Raw genomic sequence first — 24,868 nt, forward strand, 5'->3', positions numbered from 1 at the left:
GTCAGTCAAGCACTGGCAGTAGCTGTAATCAAAATGTGACAAATCAGGCCGCATCTCCAGGTGGCCATGTGATAACTTGCATTGCGCTATTAACATCAGGCCTGGATATTCACAGCATGCTCGTGGTTGCTTGTTAATTCAACTACCCATATACTTGCTTTACATCTAGACTCCTGCAAAGGCTTTGTTATAAAAAACAGCTTACTGGTAACTTTTCAACTGTCTTTGTAAACAAGTATTTTTTAAATATATATACTCTACGTAACATTTGCTGACTGCCTTCTGTAGGTCATTGTACCAGCTGCACTACAAAACTTTCTACGATTTTAAAAAGAACCACATGTTTAAAGCACTACAAACTACCGCCCTGGTAGTGTCATGAGAATAAGGCAATCGCTGCGAGCCTTCATATCCCCTTCTCTAGATATCCCTGCTTTAGATGCTTGTGTTTCTGGGTGGAAATTCAAAATAAAACTTGTTTGTTTCGAGTGGTTTATAACTTTATACCGTGTGAATGTTTGGCACCAGCAAACAAAATGAATTTACGCTGGTGTATGCACTGACGCCGCCAATTTTTTTTACAAGTTACGTTGACGCATACGGCGTATAGTTTTTCAAACGATTGCGTTTACGCTGACGGCGTCAATATTTTTTGTATGCGTGTACATCACCGTATTGTTCCTAGTTTTTGAAACAGTTTCTCAAATGTTTGGGTGGCAGCTGACTTTGGTGATATTTGGTCTTTCGCTGCCATCTTCATTGTGCTTTGTGTATTTTTTTTTCTTACAAACAAAACAAATAACTAAACTTTTGTAATGTTCATCCTCGTTTCTTTTTACAAATATTATTCAATGTGTCGTATAAAATACGATACTAAATATTGTTGCTAAAGATAGCTACCAACATTGCTTTTCTATACACTTAACTAATTCTTCAACTACCTACACTCAATTAACCTTGATTTAAGATATTGTATGTCAGCCTATTGTTAAAATTTAATTTGAATTTAACCTGAATGACAAGTTAAGTTTATGCTAAAGACAGATATATTTTTACCAAATTTTTATTAGACTTTAAATTTATTGCAGAAAGTTTTTTTAAGACTTGTGAATGATAACTGAACAAACCACAACTATGTATATTTGATAAAATGGATGCCTTAGATTTAAATGAATTTGATATTCCTCACACAAGCTTCAAAGGTATTCAAATTAATAATGAGACAAAAACATCTTCAAACTTGGATATCAATGCAGATTCTGTACGTTCATCTGCTGTTGTGACATATTCCTCAGCTAAGTTTCCTGCATTATTTTCTCAACTTGCTCCATCCACTAATCTAAATTTAGCTCCTTCAAATTGGCTTCGCAATGCTCCAGGTTTGCGGCCTGATATCTTACTGTCTGGAAATCGAGCATTTCCAGCATACAGTCGACAAGACGCACCTGTGTTTTCAAGTTTTCAAATGGCAGATAGCCATCTGGATTATATGGGAGAAATTGATGTAATTTCTGATGCAGAAAATTTTAAAAAACTTTTAAAGGTTCCTTACAGCAAAGCTCATGTAAGCATGGCTGTGCACAGAGTTGGAAAAACTCTTCTACTGGAGAATTTTGACATCACTCATGACTCCGTGCGAGTTCATGGTTGGAAATGGTTTAAAACTATGTATGAGGAATTAACACAAAGAGGTGCTTCAAAGAAAAAGTTACCTTCGGCTCAACTGGATAGACAACTTCTTTCTAAATTTCTTTACTATAGTTTGCATGAAAGTTCTACTTCTGCAGAAAACCCAGACAAATTTCAAAGCACTTTAAATATTGAAGAAATTTGCTCTGATGAAAATCAAGCAAATGAAGTTTTATCTTATGGCAAAAGTGCAAGCAGTGACATAAAATCCACAGATATCAAACAGGAAAAATCAATCATTCCTGCTGAAGTTCAGTGGAAGTATTGGACTCCTAATACTACTGAAGCTTCAGAATGTAGTGATGCAAACGCTTTTGAGCGTACAATCTTTTGGACATTTGAAGATTTACAAATGCTGCTTGGGACCAATATGCCCATTTTTGGTGGAGGAGAGTACCCTGCTGTTAGTTTGCGACTAAGAGACTCAAACAAGCCGATTAACATTTTAACAGGAATTGATTACTGGCTGGATAATTTAATTTGCAATGTTCCTGAAGTGGTTATGTGCTTTCATGTCAATGGAATTGTTCAGAACTATGAAGTGCTTAAAACTGAGGAGATACCGAAACTTACAAATACAAAGTTTAGCCCCAAAGTCATTAAAGATATTGCTCAAAACATTCTCTCATTTTTAAAGTCAAATTGCACAAAGGAAGGGCATACATATTGGTTGTTTAAAGGCAGTAATGAAGATGTGGTCAAGTTGTATGATCTTACGACACTGTGTCGTCCAAAGGACTCCAATTTGAATTCCGATGATGATTCACACAATCCTTTTACCATCAGCGTTGCTACTCTTCTTTATAAAATGGCAGTTAATTTGATGCAGCAACCAGTAAACATGACAAACCAAACTTGTACCATCAAAAGGCTTTTGCATAATTGTGTAAGATTACTTGAAAAAAGAGCTCAACTTGCCCCTGTTATGTATGATGCTGCCCTGTGTATGCTTTCAACTTTATGTTTACCTGACTCAACTGATGATGTAGCGTTTGCACCTGTAGACACCAATACTACCAATTTTATATCGAGAAAGCGCACAAGCTCATTGACTTTTTCTGAACGTTCTCCAAACACTTCTCAAAATAATTTGAATATTGCAGAAATTGCTGTAATTCCCTCAGTTAATGAATTGTCCATACCTGAAAAATTTAAAGGAAAGGTTCCATCCAATGCTGATACCCCAATTGACAGTATTTTAGATGAAGAGTACAGTTATTGTGCAGCTCTTTCATATGTCATCAGAGGTTTGGATGTGTTTGATAGATTCAGTAACAAAGAACTCAACATACCTGTGGCTGATTATTGCAAAGACCTTTTGATTGTTCACATGCAGATGATTCGAAATACTACCTTGATTTATTACGCATCAGCTAAGCATGCTTATTCAACTAAACGTTATGCACGTTGTTTCCAGTGTATTCGAATAGCTCTGCTTGGTTATGAATATCTGGAACACTTGGTTGAATTTAAAATGCAGCAAGGTGCTCAGGATGAAGTGCAAACTGAAAATAGCAGTAGTATTGCTGGAGTTTTGCAAGGTACCATTCCACCAGATTTTAACCTTCTGTTGCCTCGCTTACTGATATTGTGTGGTGATGTGCAAATGCTTCAATGCCATTGGAGCCATCAAGAGAAAGTTGATTTTCAAAAAGAACTTGAAAATGTTTCTGAGGACGACATTGCAATAAATAAGGCTCTTGTAAGAAATTTCTCTGGTGTTGGTGAAAAATATGGAAATGTAATAAGAATTGCCCCTACTTCTGAAAAAGTATTATCAAATTGCCATGAATGCTATGAAATCGCTCTGCAAAAACTGCCACCTAACCATGATTTTGTTGCTTCCAAGCCTAACAAATTTCTTAGCAAGTATAAGGTAGGCAAAGAAAATGTCAAAAAGTCCAGAACTGAAAACAAAAGCTTTGAGGATAATGATTCACTTCGATTTACAGCAACTAGAAAGCTTGGGCATGTTGCCAATGAGCAAGGTGCTATTCAACTGAACAGCTCAATTCAACTTCTGAGCGTCGTTGAAAGTGAAAACGTACCTGAAAAAGCTGTTTGGAAATCATCATTTGACCATCTTCAAAAATCTTTAAAGTGCTTTAATGATGTCAAAGATTTTACCAATCAAGCTTTAGTGCTGTCTAATCTTGGAAGACTGATGCGGGTTTGTTCTCAGTCTACAGCTCAACATGAAAATGATAAATTCACTTTGCACGAACAACAACTGTATGATAGTGCAATTGACTATTATAAAAAAGCTTTGGCTGTGCAACAACAGGTTAAAGTTAAAAGAAGTTCGACTGCGGAAGAATCTAGTGAATGTTTAGTACCGTCTGTGAATGACAATATTTCTTGGGAACTTAGTAGTACTTACTTCACAATGGCACAACGCCTTCAAGATCATGCACCTCTCCACATTCGTGCTCAAAATGAAATTGAACGAGATATTTTAGACTTGTTAAACAAGTCATTGAAAAACTGCAACGAAATTTGGAAAAAGACCACTAAGCGTCAACAAGCTGTACATCGATGTGCAAATATACATTCACGCTTAGGTTCTTTGTATCATAATTCCTTTCGACAATCTTCTGATATTGCTAAAAAACGACAATTTCGTACTTTAGCAGAAGGTCAGTATGAGAAAGCTTGCTCTTTATTTATCTCACTGCCTGATGAGTACATGTGTGAATTTTTTAGAGTGTTGTTGGAACGCCTTGCATTGAGAGAACAACAACTACCTGGAGTATCAAACCAATCTGTAAAACTAAAACTTATTTTAGAAAGTGTTGAAATTTTGCTAATTTGTGTAAAACCTGTAAATACTTTTTTAACTTGTTTGGAAAGTTATATTCAGAGTTTTCAAAGCATCAAATCTACATCAGTAGACCCACAAAATGACGCTGATAAAAACACAGTGATTAGTGACAGTAGCTGTGTTGACGAATGGGGTTCATTGTTTCAAATCCTTTCAACCATTTTGAAATCGCTATTGCTCTCTTTGCTAAAACTGACTGTTCCTCCAGCCAGTATGAAAAGTGCAAGCAAGAAGAAATCACAAAACATTATTAATGATCTCCCAGCTCACACACATTACAAAGAAATTTATAGCCGAACTCTTCGACTTCAAACTTTTGAAGTTCTAAAAAGTTCTGGTGATGAAGCATTTTTCATAATGCTTTTGCAGAAAGGAAAATGTTTGCTGGAAATTATTAAGGACTTAAAATCGCAATGAGTAACATTGTAGTCATCTGTGATGGTGATCTAAAATGACCTATTTCTACCTGATAGTTTATGTTAGGACCTGAAACACCACCTCATATGCTGTCTGTAGCCACTCGAGTCATTAGAAATGTCTCATTGTTGAAGAAGGTTCATGTGTATTTTCCGGAATGGCTCGTTTCGGTGAGTCCGATCCCTTAATGGGGGATTTTTTCAATTTTTTTTTTTAAATTATTGGGTACCGCAGCCTAATTATCATTGCCGTTTTAGGGTTAAAGGTTAGGAACTCACCGAATCGGACTCACCGAATAGTAGCAGACCCGTATTTTCAATGTGCAGTCAATATCAGAAGTACTTGTGCTGTGTTTGATTGTAGGTAGATATTGCCTCAGTAAAAACCCCCTTGGTAAAAATCTCTCATTGAAAAATTCTTCGGATGGACTGAGGACATCGTGGATAAGAACTTATTAGTCAACTGTTTATTAGGCCTATGGCATTTCAAGCAGTTTATCAGAACATTATACAGTCAACCCCGCTTAATCGGCCCACGTTTAATAGGACCACTCGCTTATTCGGACCATTTTGCACTGGTCCCGAATCCAAATCCATTTTTCTGTACAAATTTTCCCGCTTAAACGAACCACCACCCCGCTTAAACAGACCACCCTCCGCCCTAAAATAGGCCTTTATGGTTAACGTTATTTACTTTTTGTACATTTTTCTGCGAGGTGACGCGTCAAGAGTTGATGTGGGCTACGTTCTCGCTAAGCCATTTTAAAGCGAAGTAGGCTACAGATAAACAAACGCTTGTTGTCACTTCATAAGGTCAATTGTCATCTATCAGAATTGCAGTAATTGTGATGCAGCACCGAATACTGTACTGTACAGAAGAATAAATGAATGCTTTTAGCGTTTGAATAAAAATGGCAGCAATAACTCGCGTAGATCGAACACTTAAAGAAAAAATAGAGATTCTTAACAAAATGAAAAACCAGCCTTCGGGAACGTCAGAGAGGAAGTTAGCCGAGATTGTTGGCCTACCAAAGTCAACATTAAGAAGGCTACATGTACAGGAGAGGGAATTGCAAGATCTATGGGCAAAGCATGAGAATAATGGTAGTGCAGCTACAGCTTCGCGTAAACGCCAACGAGGTGCTTAAAATGCTTAAACTATTTTCAAAAACGATGAAAAAAATAACGAAATTCGTTCTCCTCGTTTAATGGGACCACCCGCTTAATCGGACCAATTTGGCTTGGTCCCGATGTGGTCCGATTAAGCGGGGTTGACTGTATATATTTTAGTTGGGTTGTTTTTTCTTGACCTGTAGGTAAACTTTGAGCTGAACACACCCATCAAGTGTAATTTTGCATGTGAATTGAAATACCAAAATCGGGTTAAGCTTGCAATCTTTGGAACAGGCTACCACGGTCTAAACAAAGGTTTATTTTAAAATTCTATTCATTTGAATTACCCAACAAGATGTTTGGACACAGTTTAGCATAATATTAATTTCTTATTTTAGCCTGACCTTTTAGTTAACTTTGGGCCAATTAGATTCACAAAATGAAACTCTTGAACATGTTGGAATTGATAATTACATGATAACGAACATGTTAGAATTATCAAAGCAGATTATTCAACAATTATAAGAGAAAGGATTTTTGGTGGGGAGTATTTATCATATGGATTTTTGCCGCTTATCTGCTGTATTTAACTACAGTAACATGCTTCTTTTTGTGTTATTGCTTGCGACTGAACTATTGCATGATCACTACGAGCTCTGCTACTGTGATTATTATACCATGGATGTTAGTTGATGGAAAATTTTGGGTTGTAAAATGGATGTATTTTTATGGTAGCAGGACTAGCAGCATTGTATGACATGCCATACAATGCCATTGCCATGTAGCCTACTGGTTAAAATATATTTCATGTCACAATATGTGTATTGTTTTGGGAATATTTGCAATAAATGTTATTATTTTAATTCTAAAACTGGAAAATTGGCACCATCCAACACGGACCAACAGTTGTGCTCTACTGTAGTGTCATTTATGGATGTAAGCATGATTGTAATGGTGATGTACTTTGTGAGCTGGTTAGTGTCATTGTAATAGTGTTTACGTATTAAGAATGAAAGAAATGTATTGTTATTTTCATGAAACTTGAACAGTAATATGCCTTCATTTTCTGCTTTTTTGGTTTTGTCATCTGCTGTCTGTGTATGTTGACTCTTGGTAGTTTGATAGATACAGTGGACACAATTGATTGGACAGAGGACACAGTTAATAGTTGTCTAAGCAACTTCTGACTAGTCACATGTGAATGAGAATAGAGAAAGATTGAACTGTGTAGGAACACCTTTGGAGCCATCTGCTACCAGGGAACGACTGCTTTATGTGAAGGCCCAAATACTTACTTTATCATATTTTTGGAGTACTTTATCACTTCAATCATTATTGTACAGTGTACGCCTTGTTGACATCTTTATTGTTTAAGCCAGGTGTGCGAGACCTGTTCCCAGGCGGTGCAGGGATGCTGAATTATTAAGGTTTGTTATAATATGACGTAAGAAGCAAAGTTGTTCTTGCTAGGTTTCAACAAAAATTGCGAACTGTAGGCAACTACAGTATTACTTTTCAGCCAATCCAAGGAGGGGGTGCGAGAACTGGTTTGTAATTTCAAGGTGGTGCCGACAAGGCAAAAGGTTAAGAACCACTGGTTTAACTAGAATGCATTATAAGCATTAATTGAAAGTATTTCATTGGAAGTTGTTGAAACGTTTGCAAACTACAGTAGATGCAGTTCATTTTAACTTCACAAACTGAGGCATTTCCACTCGCTATTTCCGCTTAGCAAATTTCTAAAAGTAACTTTTCAAGATAAGCATCGCAATATTTTTGTGTCAATTTCAATCAGCCTCAAGAAACCACTACGTTCGTCACCGCAGAACTGAGTTTAGATTGCAGAATTATTTTGGTCATTTTTTAAACGTTTGTTGCATGTGTTACTGTGATATGTTATTTTTTGTCGCCTGTTTTGTATATGAATATTACATTCTTTTTTTTATACAGAAATTTTTGTAGTCATTTACTAATAATACTTTTGAAATAGAAAAAAGAAGTTTTTGTCTTGCACACGTCATACAGAAGTTTTTCTGGTAAGCATGCACCATACACATGTGTGCTTTATAAAAAGTTCCTATTAAAGATGAATTTTAATGTTTAAGAGAAATGGCTTAAAGACTTATCAAAACATTGCTTCGTTTTAACAACTTTGACACTGATCGTTCAGATGTTTTGCGGTTGAAATTTTAATTCGTTGATATTTACTGTTTCTGTTTTCAGGCTGTGTGCAGGTGGCTAAGTTGGTTATTTCTTGATTATACCAACATATGTGTACACTAGATAATCTTAGTTGAAGAGTTTTACTGTGTCACGATTTCTTTCTATCTCTTACCAGGAAAAAGACTTGGAAAGATTCAATGACGTAGTTTAATGGGTCAACCGAAAAGCAGTCAATTAAATGTCGAATAATTCTACTAGCAAAATGATAATCTGACTTCTTGAAGAACTTTAACGAACGGCTTCTCAAATAACTCTAATTTCTGCATCAACTACCAATCCACAACTCATAGCACAACTCTCATAATCAACTCATAACAATCACCATAATAATAATCTCAGAATCTCAGAATAATCATTACACAAACTACACCACTATTTATAGTTGGCTGTTCAGTCCAGTAACTTCGAGAGGGTTACATCATAAAGAACCATCGTTCGGTCACGTAGCATTTAAATGTAAACAACAGAAGTCTCTAGAAGGTCACGTAGGGCCGAAGGTTGTAGAAAACACGTTACATAATACAGATTTCGTCATCAGAGGTTACTTTAGGTCAATACCCGATAATAACACATCGCACCAGAATTCTATTACCAAAACAACACGCTCGTTGAAGATACAAAGCAAACCATCGCGAGTCATTGCACCTTGATTGTGACATACGCCCCCCCTTAGAATATTGTTGCAAACAATATAACAACACAATCAATACAAAACATATTACAAAACAATTAATTACTCAATAATCAATTCTCATAAGTCTATCGTTGCATGAACTACCAACGATAGCTTTTCTCAAAACAATAGTCACGTTTTCTGCGAAAGTTTCCAACGTCCTCAGCAACTTCAGTGCATCGGCGAGCAAGATGACCCATCTTCTTACATCGGAAACACCTCCTCTCCGGACAGTCCTTGGCGAGATGACCTTCTTTATGACAATTGTAGCAAGCCTTTTCATCAAAAGGGCAGCTCCTGGCTATGTGTCCAATCTCCCCACATCGGTAGCAGTGGTTGTCACGGCAACGTCTATTTTCCGAATGTCCGCCGTCGGCAACGCACTCCCTGGCGAAGTGTCCGCGTCTACCGCATCTATAGCAAACTCCAAATGGTCGTCGCCTGCCTCTTCTCCTCGGTTCATCGCGCTCGTAATATCCGTCATCGTGAGATCGTTGCTGATTATCTGCAGAACAATCTCGAGCAAAGTGACCATTCTTGCCACAAGAATAACAAGTAACTTCAGAATTTCTCTCAATAACATTTCCGATTATAAGATCAACTAAAGGGTTTTGTAAACATAACGCTTTCACAGTCCCACTACAATACGGAGTTTCGATATATATCATCGCTAACGGTCCTTGGATTGAAGTGGTATCTATCTTTGTCACATGGCCAGTTTTTCCCGTTAACTGATTGTCATTTACTAAATCTCTCCTCACCATTATACCTGTAGAACCAGAATCACGTAAAACTTTTACCTTTTTGTTTCCAACTGTTCCATCCACTACTGGCAGGTAATCTTCAGGTATTATTTTTCCGCAAACATCTTCATCCGGTTTCTCCTCCCCAAGCGTGGGTTCCGGAATCATTAATGCACAACCGCATCGATAAACGTCTGTGTCTTTATCTTTTCCAGACTGATTGGAAAGGGAAAACGACTTGTCCTTGCATTCCTTCGCTTCGTGTCCTTGCCTATTGCAACGATTGCACCACTTCCTCGATTCCTGATGATTTCTGTTAGTCTTCTTCCGGCAGTTAACAGCCTTATGACCTAAGCCATTACAATTAAAACAACGTACTTCTCTTGGAACCGCACCTCCTTTAAAATTATTTGTTTGCTCTTCGTCATTATCGCATGACAACGTTTCTTCAGTCGACAACTTCTCATCATGAGCAACTAAATACTGTTCCGCCACACTAGCTATGTCTTCTAGAGTCTTTGGACTTCTCTCCATTAAATAAACAGACAGATCTTTTGAACATGAATCTGTGAATTGTTCCTTAACTATAAGGTTTGCCAATCCGTCCAATGATTGTTCGGCCCCCGAAAGTTCAAACCATTTTAACAAAAGGTTTCTTAAACGTTCAATAAATTGACCTGGGCTTTCGTGTTGTTCAGGCTTTGCCTCACGGAATCTTTGACGGTATCCATGCTCGGTAAAATTGTATCGCTTTAACAGAGCTAACTTCAATCTGTCGTAGTTCATGGCTTCTTCTTGCGAAAGTCTTGAATATACATCAAGAGCTTGTCCCGATAATAACATGCTTAGCTGGGTAGCCCACGTCGACTTCTCCAATTTGGCTATTGTAGCATATCTTTCAAATCTTAACAAATAACTATCCAACTCATCTTTTTCTTTAACAAACGATGGCAAATCTGGACGTCTAACTTGCGCCAAAATAACATCTCGAGCATTATCATTAGTAGAATTAGATCGCTCACCAATGTCCAGCTTTTGTCTTTCTAATTCAAGTTTTAACTTTCCCAATTCATATTGCGCTCTTCTTTCTTCAGCTTCTGCTTCGCGCTGCGCTCTTCTTTCTTCAGCTTCTGCTTCGTACTGCCGTTGAGCACGTTTTTCTTCTGCTTCTCGTTGTGCTTGTTTTTCTTCAGCTTCGCGCTGCGCCCGCTTCTCCTCTGCTTCGCGCTGCGCCCGCTTTTCCTCTGCTTCAGCTTCAAGTTGTGCTCGCTTTTCCTCAGCTTCAGCTTCAAGTTGTGCTCGCTTTTCCTCAGCTTCAAGTTGTGCAGCTTCAGCCTCACGCTGTGCTCGTTTTTCTTCAGCTTCAAGTTCTGCTTTCCGTATTTCACGAGCAGCTCTTCTATCTTCTCTTTCGTCAGCTTCTCGCTGAGCTTTTTGGTCCATTATCTTGTGATACTCTTCCATCACAAACTGAGACTTCTCATTACCAGTCAGCCCCATTCGTTCAGCCATGCTCCCTAAGTCTTCAATCATCTCATGTTTGACAGTATCCGCCATCTTGACATTAATTTATTATTCTTTCAATAAATCTTCGGTATTCTTCGGTTTTTCGGTTAATTCCTTTTCGGTAATCCCGGACGAGCCCCCAGAATGTCACGATTTCTTTCTATCTCTTACCAGGAAAAAGACTTGGAAAGATTCAATGACGTAGTTTAATGGGTCAACCGAAAAGCAGTCAATTAAATGTCGAATAATTCTACTAGCGAAATGATAATCTGACTTCTTGAAGAACTTTAACGAACGGCTTCTCAAATAACTCTAATTTCTGCATCAACTACCAATCCACAACTCATAGCACAACTCTCATAATCAACTCATAACAATCACCATAATAATAATCTCAGAATAATCATTACACAAACTACACCACTATTTATAGTTGGCTGTTCAGTCCAGTAACTTCGAGAGGGTTACATCATAAAGAACCATCGTTCGGTCACGTAGCATTTAAATGTAAACAACAGAAGTCTCTAGAAGGTCACGTAGGGCCGAAGGTTGTAGAAAACACGTTACATAATACAGATTTCGTCATCAGAGGTTACTTTAGGTCAATACCCGATAATAACACATCGCACCAGAATTCTATTACCAAAACAACACGCTCGTTGAAGATACAAAGCAAACCATCGCGAGTCATTGCACCTTGATTGTGACATACTGGAAAAAGGTTACTTAGGTTACTTATAGAATGATCAGTAATTTTGAAGAAAGATTGTTTAATGCGACAGTGTGATGTAGAGGCTATTTAAGTTTGACTTGTTAGAATAGTCAAAAGATTGAAAGTTTCACAACAACAGAGTAAACACTATCGTAGGACAGCACAATATTGATTCTTTTTCATGCATGAGTGTAATTTATATGATGTTTTGAAGTCACTGCAGCCTTACTTCGATGAATCTACCAGGAATATCAGTACCGGTATATAAAGCTGTGGATGTTCAAAGAAACGGTGCATGGCATCACAAATATGGTGTGATTGCGAAGTTAGACCTGTTGGTTGTTGGTGTGAAAAGGGGTGCCACACTGCCACAGCCATGATGGTTTAACGTTATTTATAGTTTTCTCAAAAGTCATGGTGAGTTATGAAAAGTGAAAGAGCAGCTTTCCGTGAGTTAATGATGGGAGTGTTTAGAGCAATTAAGCTCTACCGCTCAATGCCAAATGAGCGGTGACATTTTAGAACGCTGCCACCGAGAATTACAAAGGTTTGGAAAGTTATCTTTTAAGCAATGGTGTGGTTTCAGTGTGGGCGTATAAGTTTATTTGTATCAAATTTTTGTTGTAGATTAGCTTAAACAATTGCGGAATACTTGTCTATAAATAACTATGCTTTACAATATACCGTGCTTTCTGTCTCGTTCTTAACGTGACATTGCATTTAATGAATGTATTTATGAAATGATAAAAAGTTTTATTGTATTTCAGCTTACAACAGTGTTCGAATAAATACAAGAAGAAAATATGACTGCAACCTACCAAGGAAAAGAATTGGAATCATTTTCATCACGAATGACAAAGCTTTCTTACATGGGAAAAAATCTGACAACAATTCCTGGATTTTTGTATGATTCAAATGCGTCCCATGTAAAACAGCTCAACCTAAGCCACAACAAAATTCACAATCTTTTTGGTGTAGAAAGGTTTGAAAACGTTGAAGAAATCAATTTAGACAACAATGCCATCGATGATACCACTACTTTTCCTCGCATGCGTTTTGTTCAAACTTTGACCTTGACAAATAATAATTTGCATAGTCTTGAAAGAATTATCTCACGGCTTTCGTCGGCTTTTCCTTCGCTTACATATCTAAGCTTGCTTGGAAATCAAGCTTGTCCCAACGAATTGTCTGGAGCAGTGTACACTGCAAATGATTACCAAAAGTATCGCCTTTATGTTGCCAGTCATCTTATCAATTTACAGTTTCTTGATTTCAAGGCTATATCAAACGCAGAACGTGTTAAAGGTTGTCAAATTTTTAACATTCCTCTTCCCAGTGGTTTACATGGCTCAAGTACGAAAGCTGGTCAACAAGGTTATTCCCCTTTGCCAAAAACTGATGAAGCAAGTTGTGAAGCAGAAAGAAACGTGGTTGCTGGTAGGGTTAGGTACAGATATACGGGAAAAAAATCTGAAGGTAATAGATTCATCCGAAATAGAGATTTGTAAATGTTGAATTCGACGGTTGACATGTTATACCTGATTCTGTACAATCTGAACACTTACAATTTGCTCTTTGTGTTTGTGTACATATTGGGGTTAATCAACAATGATTTCCAATTCAGACTATTTTAAAAAATACAAAGTATCATATAGTCTCCAACAATCCTGTAAATCCTAGATTGAACTAGTTTTCTTGTAATATGTTGTTTACGCACGTTTTTATGATCTGGAATTTTTGTGCCATGCAGAGAATTGAGAGACATGTTATTTCTTGCAGTTTGTCTGAAATTTTACAGATTTCCAAGATAAAGTTCATATCATAAGCTTTGCCTTAGTTGCTTAATTTTCTTCTCCATGTTTTTAGACGTAGTGTATGTAAGGTAAGAATTTTTACAATCGTATTGACACTGTATGTTTTTGTTCCATTCATTGGACTAAAAGAATAAGTCCATTATTTTTTTCACCTATAATTGCTGCATTTCCTTTTTAATGTTTTATTTTGCGTCCTTATAATTCAGGTATTCTTTCTGCAGTATTACGTAAAGTTGTTATTTCTGATCGGTTACAAACACTGTACAATGTACATATATGTTTTGTTACTTTCTTTTTAACTTGTGTAGGTCAACAGTTCCACCGTTTGCAACATGGCATCATGTTTTTAAAAATGTGTTTAGCAGCAGGGTTCAGCAAGAATTAACAATGACAACAACCGTTGTTTTTCCGATTAGGCTGATCTGTATCGCACCAATACTTCCTGGCACAGAGGTTTTCATTACCACTAATTTTAGTCAACTTATCAGGAAGCACTCACTCCTTTCAATATTGAAAAGAAAAGCTATGTATTCATGCTATTGTATTCTGTTCTGGTTTTGTTTTTAGTGTCCTCAATGTCATAAATTTCAAACATTGTACCAACATTTTGACTTGCTCAGTGCCTTCTGCCTTGTTAAAATCAAAGAGGCACATCTGTTGCAACCATAGAAAGGATGCAAAAAATCTAAATTTCTTTTAAAAAGATAATTTTTTACATCACCAGTTAATAAGTAGTATAAGTTTCCAAGATTTTTTAAAAATGCAAGTAGGTGCTTGCAAGACATTCCCAGATAATAAATCTAAACTACCAAAGCAATAAAATAGGAAACCTTCTTGACATTTATATCGTATGCGTCCTCAAAATGTTAAATTGTTTTCCTGGTTTGTAAGTAAAATATGTCAACAAGGCAAAATGAAAGTCAGGTATGCTAAGATTGTATGTGCATTCATGCTGTCAAAAGCGCTAAATTAAGAACTACTGCATTAACTTTTCTATGAGCTGCAAGTCTATTGCGTTGATTTTGTATTCTGTCCATTCAGTGTTTATGCGAAGTTCTTATTGGCTTATCTGTGATACACAGGAAGGGAATTATTCCTGCAGTGTTAGAACACGCTATGCAAGTGTACATAAACCTGGTATCAACGTATTGTGTGGTAGGCTACTGCTTGTCCTTGTTCATCATTATTGTATGGTTGATATTCTATGAAATGTCTCAGTTCAGATAACCACCCTGCATAGCCTCGTTATTTTCTCATTTTAAGTCATGTAAAAACTCCACTACTTCGTGCAATCCATACATACTTAATGTTTTTTCTTGGCCACATTATCTTGTCTTTCATTGTGACTATTAAACAGTATATTTTATCTCTTTACTTTGCTGTGCCATTCATGTCATTAACTTTTTAATCTTAGGACTGAGACATACTGTATGTGTATTGTGTAACGTCTAATTTCGCATTTTTTCAACTGCGTTTTTGATTTCTTCAGCAGTTTGGTTTGGTAATTTTGAGTAGATTCTTTATCTGACTCATCACTGAACAAGACAAGCACCTCAGAAACATCGTGGCGATGTCTGAAACATGTGCGGAGATCATGAGTGTTTCCGAAGCGAAAACTGCAGATATTTTATCCAATGATCAGTCTCATGAACTTGGTGACATGTCCATTCAAACTATTATCGACAAAATGATCACTCAAGTCATTGCTGACGAAAATCAAGCGCCATCTTTGCCTTCAACGACTGACAGCAAGACCGGTGCTATCGGTATTCAAGAGAATGATTTAGCAAAAGCTCAATCATGGGGTCTAGGAGTCAGTCAAACTGGAAGAGTCATGGACCCGATTTGCTTGCAGCAAAACATGTAAGAATTACTTTTGAAGTTATTCTTGTGCAGTGACGTAGATAGAAAAACATTTTTAGAGGGGAAAAACAGCTGTTGGGGGAGAAACGTCATTCAACATGAATTACAGTACAATGGCATTAAAACTTAATAATATTAAAACATATTTGTTTTGGGGGGGCAAGATAAAATGAGGGGAGTTTTGCTCCCGGTGGCCGCGTCCCCGTTCTTGTAGTGCTGTGTGTTTATTAATGGACAGTAGCTTTGGAAAAACATTTTATTGATATGTTGTCAAATTTGACGATGACTAGAATTTGTATTCGCAACAGAACTTTTGCAAAAACTTGTTTTTCTTTCAGATTCAGCTCAATAGCTGCGGAGAACCTCGTGGAGTACCAATGGCCTGCCGGTAGTTCTGGAGACTATTACATGCTGCAAGAACAAGTTAGCACATTCCTTAACATAACCTCTTTCAAACGAAAATATCCGGGTAATAACAGTTTCTTGATTTTGCTTTGCTATTGTTTTGTCAAATGCGAAAAGACGTTTCAAAATATACAGTACTTCCGATTATTACCTATTTATGAATGGTTATAGTCAATGCAAATATTGTACTTTTTGAACAAATTTCCATATTTTTACTAAAACTTCATGCTGTTAAATCATCTTCAAATTCTGCTTTAAATGTACGAAGAAGTTTAGCTATTGCAGGTACTGCCTAATTGCCCTATTGTGAACAACAAGAAGTAGGACTTTCTGAAATGTATTTTTTGTCACGTTTTCATGCAGAAATAGAAAGAAGGAAGTTAGATGCGGATGAGGTGAACCACCTCTTGAGTAATCACGTGATCAGCGAAGTTCAAGTCACTCTAGGTAAGAACGTGCTGTAGACGTAGTGGTTATTGCTCTAATAGGTTGACACTAGTTGTGTTTTGGTGTAAGGAGACGCTATGTTTAAAAAGTTTGTATGGATGCTTTTAATGTTGTAGCATTTTAGCAAATTTGTGATTGTCTGATGAACGTCTGTTCGGTAAATGCTGAATTTGTAGTTCAGTTTTTGTATGCTAAAATTATAGGCTCATACTGTGAGAGCCGAGAGACGCGAATTTAACATAATTTCGCAATAGTCTTACTTTATATTTTAGTAGGCTAATCCCTTACTTATCTAGCTGCCAAACCAAGACCTTCCAATATCACGCTTTCATAATCCATAAGCGTCATTAAGTATCTATTTTGGACACAAGATTATCATGTGCCTCTTGTCATAGGTTAGGACGCCACCGAAACAAATTGTGATGGTATGATTCCAGCAACCCCACAAATATTACTATTGTAAAATCTGGACGTCGGTAACTGTGCAAGATGTTAGGAATGGTTTATACTTCTTTGCAGGATTGACAGCATTGCGCAGTGCGGATGTGTGCGATATGATGATGAAGGAATACCCTGAGAAATATAACGAATATTGCAAAGTGATGCAGGAAAGGGAAAAGCAAAAAATGCGCAACAAGTACAAAGAATATGTTGTGAGTAATTTTTGTTCAGATTTTTAGGAGTCTAGATTATTTTGATTTTTAATTTACCTTTGTTTTTTAATCGTAGGTACAAGATTGAAAACAAATTGTGACTTTTTTACTTCAATTTGTTGATAGTTTTTTGGAGAAAAATATACAGTGATCATTCCAACGTAATGGATTTGCACTCTTGTCCAACGTGCGGTTTTTTTGATGTCTCTACATGTGCCATTGAAGTGTTTTTGCGGATTGACGGAGCCTGGAATGCGATTGTAACTGTGTCGTACTATTGTCACAACAGAAGAAATAAAAGTTTTCTCTTTGATGAAAATTATTTATTTTTCCAGACTGCCAATGCCGGCGTCGAAAAAACGCAAATGACGAATAATTTAAAGAAAGCCATGAGACAGGCCGCCGCGTATAATTGCCATCTCAACCGCCAAAGAAAGGAAGATTTTGCTGTTTACTACGATATGAGCACGAATGTATGTGCGTTGATTGCTTCACAACTAAACTATTTGTTAACTTGACCATGACCATCAACTTCAATGCGTATGATATAACTTCATACTACGGTTCTGTAAACTTTCTTATCTTTGTCCCCTGTCTAGGTGTTGCAGTATCCCAGACAAAAGGTTCGAAAACTTGACCCATCCTTAACAAAGCCCAGCCTTTACCCATGTGCTCTCATTCCTGGTCAGTTTCAAGAGTATTATCAAAGGTGGGCAGTGGGCACTGTGAAAAAAAATAATCATAAAAAGTTTCTATTTAACAACAAAAATGGCAACTTTTTGTCAGTATCAACTCGGTCTTACAACAGTAGCTGGGTTGCACTGATATTGTATACCAAGGTAGCTAGCTTGTTTTCACTAATTCAAGTCAAAGTTCATAATACTAGTTTAAATGCAAAGGCAGAGTAGCCTTTTAAGCCTACTTTGCTTTTGATGTGGAATGCAAATCCATCGTTGTTTTTGAGACAATGTGTGAATTCATATCAAAGTGATTACTACTGTGTTTACTTTGTAAGTTAAGTTTAGGCAAATAATCTCGTGATTTTTCGATGTCAGTTTGCACTGTTACGGTAACGATTTAGTTGAACATTAACAAAAACTTTTTAGCTACACAAAAGATGAACTTATGTATTTCCCGCTTAACACTGCCCTCTACGGACCACCACAGCCACCCCCTAACTTACCCGAAGGGAATTCGTCGGATTCTGGATCAGATTCCGTGAGTTGCAGGCCACCTTCACACACTCTTAGCATAAGATTGCAAAAATGCAAGCTTTGTTGGCTAAAAATCCGAATCGATCGGAACATAGAACGAAATGCACTGTGTTGTGTTCGATGTTGGCATTTTCTCAATAGTTTGAAACATGAACAACCCTTTTTTTTGTTTTCTCTCAAAGAAATTGCACTCGGCTTGCTTGTTGCCTCATGCACAACAAGGACATGACTGTATTTTCATCATTCTATGGTTTGTTTGCCTTGGAAGTATAATTTTGTTCGCACGGACCACATTTAACTCTGGGCAAATACAGAAAGCAACATCGATATTATGTGTGAAGGAAAATGCTAAACCGAATGTGGCTTCGATTAATGCAGACGCGAAAAAACTCAAAATGTACCGGTTTCACAACAGAGCGCGTTTAAGTGTGAACTCGGTAGCATAGGCGTAGCCAGGGGGGGCGAAAGGGGCCATGGCCCCCCCCCCCCCCAAATTTTCAAAGTTTGGATTCCGAAGTTAAGCCCTTTGTTGAAAATATAATAAAATTTGTAGAAATTTATAACGTTTTCCAAGACATCTGGCTATTAACACCCCAAGGACTTGTTTTAGACACACAGAAAGACACCAATAAATTTTGCAAATCGTAAATCGCGCAAAATGTACTCGAATTGCGTTTCTTTTAACTAATTTGTGGAAGCAATTTCAGAATGGCTTACTCTGTTGGGTTTTTGTGTAGCTGAGTTTTTGGTGTTCTCTAATTTCAGCCGCAGATTTTGCCCGTTCGTGTGTAAGAGCTACCTTTAATAAGTTAACAGCTGTTTATCTGCTAATAAATTTCATACAAATATTACCCTAAAAGTGTTTCCAGAAAGCGCTATAATCCATTATTTTAAGTGTAATTTTGCAAAAAATTTTGCAACCCCCACCCAGGGTTCCCACACATTTTTTATAAACAAATTCCCTACTTTTTCAATACTAAATTCTAAAAATTCCCTACTTTTCCAATACTAAATTTAAAAAATTCCCAACCTGATTTTGATCTAAACTGCGCATTAACAGTGCTTAATCAATGAAAATTTCTGTGCTGTATTATTTCCAAACACGATCATGCACAAGTTAAAAATTGTATATCCGGACTCTATTACATTCGAATCAGTATGACAAACAATAGTAGAAGTACAGTAGAGTAGAAGATTGCTGTTTGAAGAAAAACCCCCTTTTTTTCAAAAGACCCGAACTGAAATCAGTTTGGATAAACTGTCACATTTATACTAAAATTGCAATTCAAAGCCTCATTCCATCGGACATGGCAACTTGCCAAAAGCCAAACCAAAACAATTAAAAATCACACTACTGACAAAATGAAGTTTACAAGTGAAAAGAACACTGAACACTGTCTTTGTGATTCTGAACACTGAATCACAAAGACATTGTACAGTAACTAGGATGTATGAATGATATTGTCTTTGTTGTTGTGTCATAATAGTAGGTTTTAGTAATGAAAGGACACCGTGATTGAGGACTGAGGTATTGTGGTCTTGGTCGCAGATATTGCTTGCATTAACGATGTCTCTTACCGCAATTATCACCTAGCCAACCTAACATCATTGTTTTGTGCGGCCGCTAATCGACTTCAACGATCATGGAATGTTACGTAATAAGAACGATCATACACGCAAAATAAAAAAAATTGATTGCTTAAATCAGCTCTTTTGTCTCTTAAGCTTTGCGTATTGTTCAACAAGTGTATAAAGTTTAGAACTGACAAAAAATCATTAAATTTGAAACTGAAGTTTGAATCACGGAAATGAACTTATTCAAAACTTTTACTTCAGCCGACGCTGTTTCACACTCAGTAATCTAGGTCGGCAATAATTTTGCCGCAGCAAAAATGCGTTAATTTTGAAGGCTGCCGAGCTGGAAACAGCTTGTCCCGTGTATAAGTCGAACCCGGCTTTTTGAGGTGAAAACCACTTACGAAAATCTCGAACTACACTCGAGTATATACGGTAATACGTAAAATTTTGAATGTTAGGCTACAGAACAAAAATCGCCCGAGGCTAAATTTTCATGTCAAGTTAAATATTTCTGCTTCTGGAGTGCCCCACAATTAAATAAGTCACGCCATGGTTACGTTACGCCACTGTCTGTACAGTACAACTCTTGTTGCAAGTAGGCTAACCACAATTCACCTAAACTGCTTAGTGGATGAACAACGGAGAATGACCGGTATTTAAAGCGCAGATGAACAAGAAAAAAACAGTTCCCGAACCTCATTGAAAAGCTGCATGTTGCGCCACAACATTGTTCTTTGTAATACCATTTTGAAGGAGGATATTAGTATGAACAAAAGAATAACTTTTAAGCTTCATTTTGAATTGAAAAGACATGACGTAATGTCTTCCATCTTTAGTTATCATATATTTTTTCATTACGTAACGTCTTGTAGGAATAAATTGAAAATCAGTATGATCACTCAAAATGAAAGCAATGGGACTACGAATCCTCACTAAACCAATCAATTAATGGTCTTGTTGCACCGAAGATGACAACCTTATATTTTACTGATCTCCGGAGCTGATGTAAACCTTAAAAGTCATGTGGACTTATTCTTGATGCTCCCCTTAACGAAAATTGCTTTGTAATACTGCTTTGAAGGTGGATTGCGACTATGAAATGAACAAAAAAATTAATTTTAAACTTCAATTGGTATTGAAAATACATGACGTAATGTCTTCCAACCTTATCACATATTTTTTCATTACGTAATGTCTTATAAGAATGAATTGAAAACGAGTCTATCCACTAAAAATGAGAGCAACGGGACCACGAATCCTCACTGAACCAATTAGTAAAAGGTCTTGTTGTGCCTACTGATCTCTGGAGCTGACGTAACCTTTAAAAATATGGACTTATTCTTGATATGGAATTTGAGTACATATATTACATATCGATTAATGGATATTTTGTTTCACTGAACTTCAAAGTTAAAACGTATTTGTTTACCACAACCAAACCACTTGTGACGGTCGAATTTGTTAATTCCTTATTCGATAAAATGTTTAGATGTCACGTCATTACGCCGATTTGAGATATTTCATTCATGACGTTGTATGGATGAAAAACTTTTACAAGTTTTATACTCTGCTGAGATTAAAAAAGAAACATAAATGATAAATATTGGAGAAATTGAGTCTCCTTACACAAGTGAAGAATCGAATAACGCAAAACTGCTGAAACAAAACGTTTTGTTTGAGTGATAGAATCACTGCAAGCAACCAATGTTAAAACGTGCGAGCAAAAAGTCATGGGAGTGTGACGTATCAAAAATTTAACAGGTTGTTATTTTCTACATCAATCTGACGTTAGTTACTACTTTAAAAAATCTATATCTGTGCTTCTGTAGAAAATCCGCAGCAAGCGCCTTTTTTACATGTTTAGTATCAGCCAAATTTTGCCGATACCGATACTCAAAAAATGGCCGATATCACCGATACCGATATATCGGATTTTTTATCTACAATTTAGTGATCAAGGTTTTCCATACTTTTTCAATACCACGAGGGAGGTTTCACAAAATTCCCGACCTTTTTCCGGTCTGGAAAACGGGTTTTTAAATTCCCTACTTTTTCCCTACTTTCCCGACTGCGTGGGAACCCTGCCCACCAGTTTCATTGCTTTTTCTTGCTCAAGCCACCAGGATACGCCACTGCACATCAGGTGGCGATGTCTTAAATCCAACACTTTGTCGTTCTCTTCAATTCATCAAATATTTGGCCCCCCCCCCAAATTTTTTTCCTGGCTACGCCACTGCTCGGTAGCTCTCAACGTTATTGTTGTTTTGAACTGTTTGTATTGGCCAACTCTTATTTCTTCCAGGCTGCAGAGTCCGATACTTCTGCCGTGTCTTTGCCAAGAAGCGTCAAATCAACTGCCTCGAACAAATTGAAGAGAAAGTCAGGTATGAATACATTATTTTGCTGTTTCGAGAATGTTTGTCTTCGAACTGAGAAAGTTCTTCTTGAAGGTTAAGCATGGCAGTTTCGCGTGCTTGCGTAGGTTTGAAAACATGGACGTTAATGCAGCATAGTTTTTGGGCCGTATGTAACCTATTAAGTCAAATGCATGTACATTTATTCACTGGTAGCGAAAGTATAATGTTTATAACTTCTTAGCATCAGCTCCGTCCCCCGTCGTTGGAGAAGCCGTTACAATGGAGGTATCCACACCGGTGTCGTCAGAAGAAATAATTTCTGAAGCGGAAGCGTCTAAAGACCAGTCTAGTGACCCTCAAAAGGTTTCAGATTTTCTACGCTTGACTTTTTACTATCTGCAGTAGATTACGTGTACCCAAGACACATAATGTTGAGAAAAAAATGTGTGTGTCCAACAAATGAAAAGGTGGTCATGTATAACCCTGTAGTGCCCTTTGTATTAATGCAGCACGCACATTATTAGCAGCATGATGGTTGTACATTGTACACTTCAGGCTGGTATTCGATTAGATGTCTATTGAGTAGCCTTTTTGGCTTTGAAGTTAAATTAGAAGATGTGGCGAAGGAATTGGTTTCCCAAAAGCAAACTGCTAGCGTGGTGTGTTTCTACGCTCTTAGAATGGTTCTACAGAGTCTTTGAGACATGTTTTGCTTTATATCGTTTCATATTGCAGTCACCAGGCAAACCGGTATGTGGTATATGCAACAATGATGAAACTAAGAACAAAAAAGGAGACGCAGAAGAAATGATCAAGTGCTCTCAGTGCGACAATCATGGTATGAGACACTTTAACTGGGTTCCTTGTCAACTTATCAGTATCTTTTGTATGCTACTCAATAGGCTTAACCAGTTCGTACAACGTAGACGCATTAGTTGGAATCTGCTGTCTTTCTCACGCGTTTCGATTCTTTAGTGACGATCCTGTGTGCTGACATCATGTACATTGTACAAGTTTCAGTCGTACATGCATCATGTCCACTATACAGCTGGGACGCAGTTGGTGGACGAACTCGTTTGCCTTCGAACATACCGACGATATTGATATTTTCCAGTCGCTCGCGCCTCTTGTTACATAATCTACTCAAGTAAAACCAACGCCCGCTTGTATATATTATACATGTACGGTGTACACTGTACAGTAGTGTACAGTTGTACACCCATCAGTATTAGTACTCATCAGTCATTACTTTAACGTGTGATTGTCGGTTTGTTTGTTTCAGGTCATCCTTCGTGTTTAGAAATGTCAGAGGAACTAGTCTCGGTGATGCTTACCTACGATTGGCAGTGCATGGAATGTAAAACTTGCACAATATGTAGCATGCCCCACCGAGAAGACCTCATGATGTTTTGCGACCGATGCGATCGTGGCTATCATACGTTCTGTGTCAGCTTACGAGCTATTCCTTCAGGTAGGTTCGCTCAGTTTGAGTTGATGTATATTGTTGTTCCTAGCAAGTTCTATTGTGAGGGCAAACTGCCATCGGGGTATTGTGTTCAGATTTGATTCTAATCCATGTACTGTCGTGTTCGATACCAACATTGCGAATCTGAAAAGATCCGAAGTCTACTGCAAGAAACTTATTTACTTCAACTCCTGAGTGGAGAGTACCTTCAAAGAGCCTATTTTGTGATGTAGTTTTGAGCTCATTACATACATACACAACTACCGGTTTAGATCGTGGTCACTCTTAGTTTTTGCAAACAAATTATACCTCTTGTAACTTAATTTTGTAGGAGTATGGGCGTGCTCGAGGTGCACCTACGCCGACCCAGAGTTCATTAAGAGGAGACGAAAGCAGCTCCGAGCCTCGCAATCTCCTGGTAGAACCAGGGGAGGTAAAAGAAGACGACCACGCAACACTGATCCTCGGCAGAACGTTATCATCGATATGGAGGAGGCAAATCTAACTACGTCATCAGATATCGAGAGCAGCAAAGACTCGACTTGTAACAATGGCTCTGAAACGAAGGCTCCAAGCAATGACGCCGATGGTGACGCAAGCCAGGAGCCAGAGAGAAAGCCATTGCTCGCGGTAATCAAAGCTTCCGCTGAAAACAATGGATTTGAAATTAGTGTGCCTGCACATAAAAAATCTAAATCTGTTGCTGATACCACAGACAAATCACCCGAAGACTAATTTTACCCATTTCTCTTTGTTGCAGCAAGTATAGTAAACTTGCTGTATTATTGCGTAACATTATCGTTTGTATTGTCACCAACGCAAGATTAGTGCTGCATGTTGGTTCAAGAAACTGCCTACCACTCCACTGTCTCGTTTTTATTCGAAGTTGCGATGCAGACAGCAGTTTGGTGTTACGTCATTAATTATCGAGTACAAGATATCTACAAGACAAGATATCATAAATTGTTTTATTTTAAACCAGCTCTAACATTAAATCCATTAACATTATGTACCCGATGAACTTGCTACGCATAGAGTTCCAAAGTTATTCATCGCACTCTTGCATTCCATAAACTATCGCCATGCAGCAAAGAAAATTTCTTTTTCCGTGCTAGCACATGTAAACACGAATCATGCGAGATTCATAACAGACCATACAGGAAAATTGCCATGGCA

At 37.5% G+C, this 24,868-nt stretch overlaps 3 protein-coding genes across 3 annotated transcripts; all 3 read left to right on the forward strand.

Annotated features, from left to right (window-relative positions):
* Positions 1-1,150: 1,150 nt before the first annotated feature.
* On the forward strand, positions 1,151-12,684 carry LOC145786249 (erythroid differentiation-related factor 1-like). The gene is made up of 4 exons (XM_082597890.1): positions 1,151-4,847; positions 4,994-5,097; positions 9,205-9,420; positions 12,664-12,684. Exons 1-4 carry the CDS (start codon positions 1,151-1,153, stop codon positions 12,682-12,684), a joined length of 4,038 nt encoding a protein of 1,345 aa, XP_082454016.1.
* Positions 7,988-15,199, forward strand: LOC145786450 (leucine-rich melanocyte differentiation-associated protein-like). Its single transcript, XM_082598107.1, has 2 exons — positions 7,988-8,075; positions 12,664-15,199. The coding sequence occupies exon 2, from the start codon at positions 12,700-12,702 to the stop codon at positions 13,402-13,404; it is 705 nt and encodes a 234-aa protein (XP_082454233.1). The 5' UTR covers positions 7,988-8,075; positions 12,664-12,699; the 3' UTR covers positions 13,405-15,199.
* Positions 13,489-24,554, forward strand: LOC145786447 (PHD finger protein 10-like). Its single transcript, XM_082598101.1, has 12 exons — positions 13,489-15,573; positions 15,912-16,042; positions 16,342-16,425; positions 16,945-17,078; positions 17,414-17,551; positions 17,678-17,787; positions 18,185-18,296; positions 22,173-22,254; positions 22,469-22,590; positions 22,963-23,065; positions 23,510-23,698; positions 24,024-24,554. The coding sequence occupies exons 1-12, from the start codon at positions 15,281-15,283 to the stop codon at positions 24,425-24,427; spliced, it is 1,902 nt and encodes a 633-aa protein (XP_082454227.1). The 5' UTR covers positions 13,489-15,280; the 3' UTR covers positions 24,428-24,554.
* Positions 24,555-24,868: the final 314 nt, after the last annotated feature.

Source organism: Aplidium turbinatum, chromosome 17, assembly GCF_918807975.1.
Source record: "Aplidium turbinatum chromosome 17, kaAplTurb1.1, whole genome shotgun sequence".
NCBI lineage: Eukaryota > Metazoa > Chordata > Ascidiacea > Aplousobranchia > Polyclinidae > Aplidium > Aplidium turbinatum.

What these genes read in the sequence shown, in the direction of transcription:
- LOC145786450 (XM_082598107.1), top strand. Translation starts at nt 12,700, where the DNA reads ATGACTGCAACCTACCAAGGAAAAGAATTGGAATCATTTTCATCACGA.
- LOC145786249 (XM_082597890.1), top strand. Translation starts at nt 1,151, where the DNA reads ATGGATGCCTTAGATTTAAATGAATTTGATATTCCTCACACAAGCTTC. An exon ending in TGAAGTTCTAAAAAGTTCTG is followed by an intron (nt 4,848 to 4,993) that starts GTGATGAAGCAT and finishes AGTTTATGTTAG; the next exon opens with GACCTGAAACACCACCTCAT. An exon ending in TTCCGGAATGGCTCGTTTCG is followed by an intron (nt 5,098 to 9,204) that starts GTGAGTCCGATC and finishes ATGACAATTGTA; the next exon opens with GCAAGCCTTTTCATCAAAAG.
- LOC145786447 (XM_082598101.1), top strand. Translation starts at nt 15,281, where the DNA reads ATGTCTGAAACATGTGCGGAGATCATGAGTGTTTCCGAAGCGAAAACT. An exon ending in ATTTGCTTGCAGCAAAACAT is followed by an intron (nt 15,574 to 15,911) that starts GTAAGAATTACT and finishes TTTTTCTTTCAG; the next exon opens with ATTCAGCTCAATAGCTGCGG. An exon ending in CTCTCAGTGCGACAATCATG is followed by an intron (nt 23,066 to 23,509) that starts GTATGAGACACT and finishes TGTTTGTTTCAG; the next exon opens with GTCATCCTTCGTGTTTAGAA.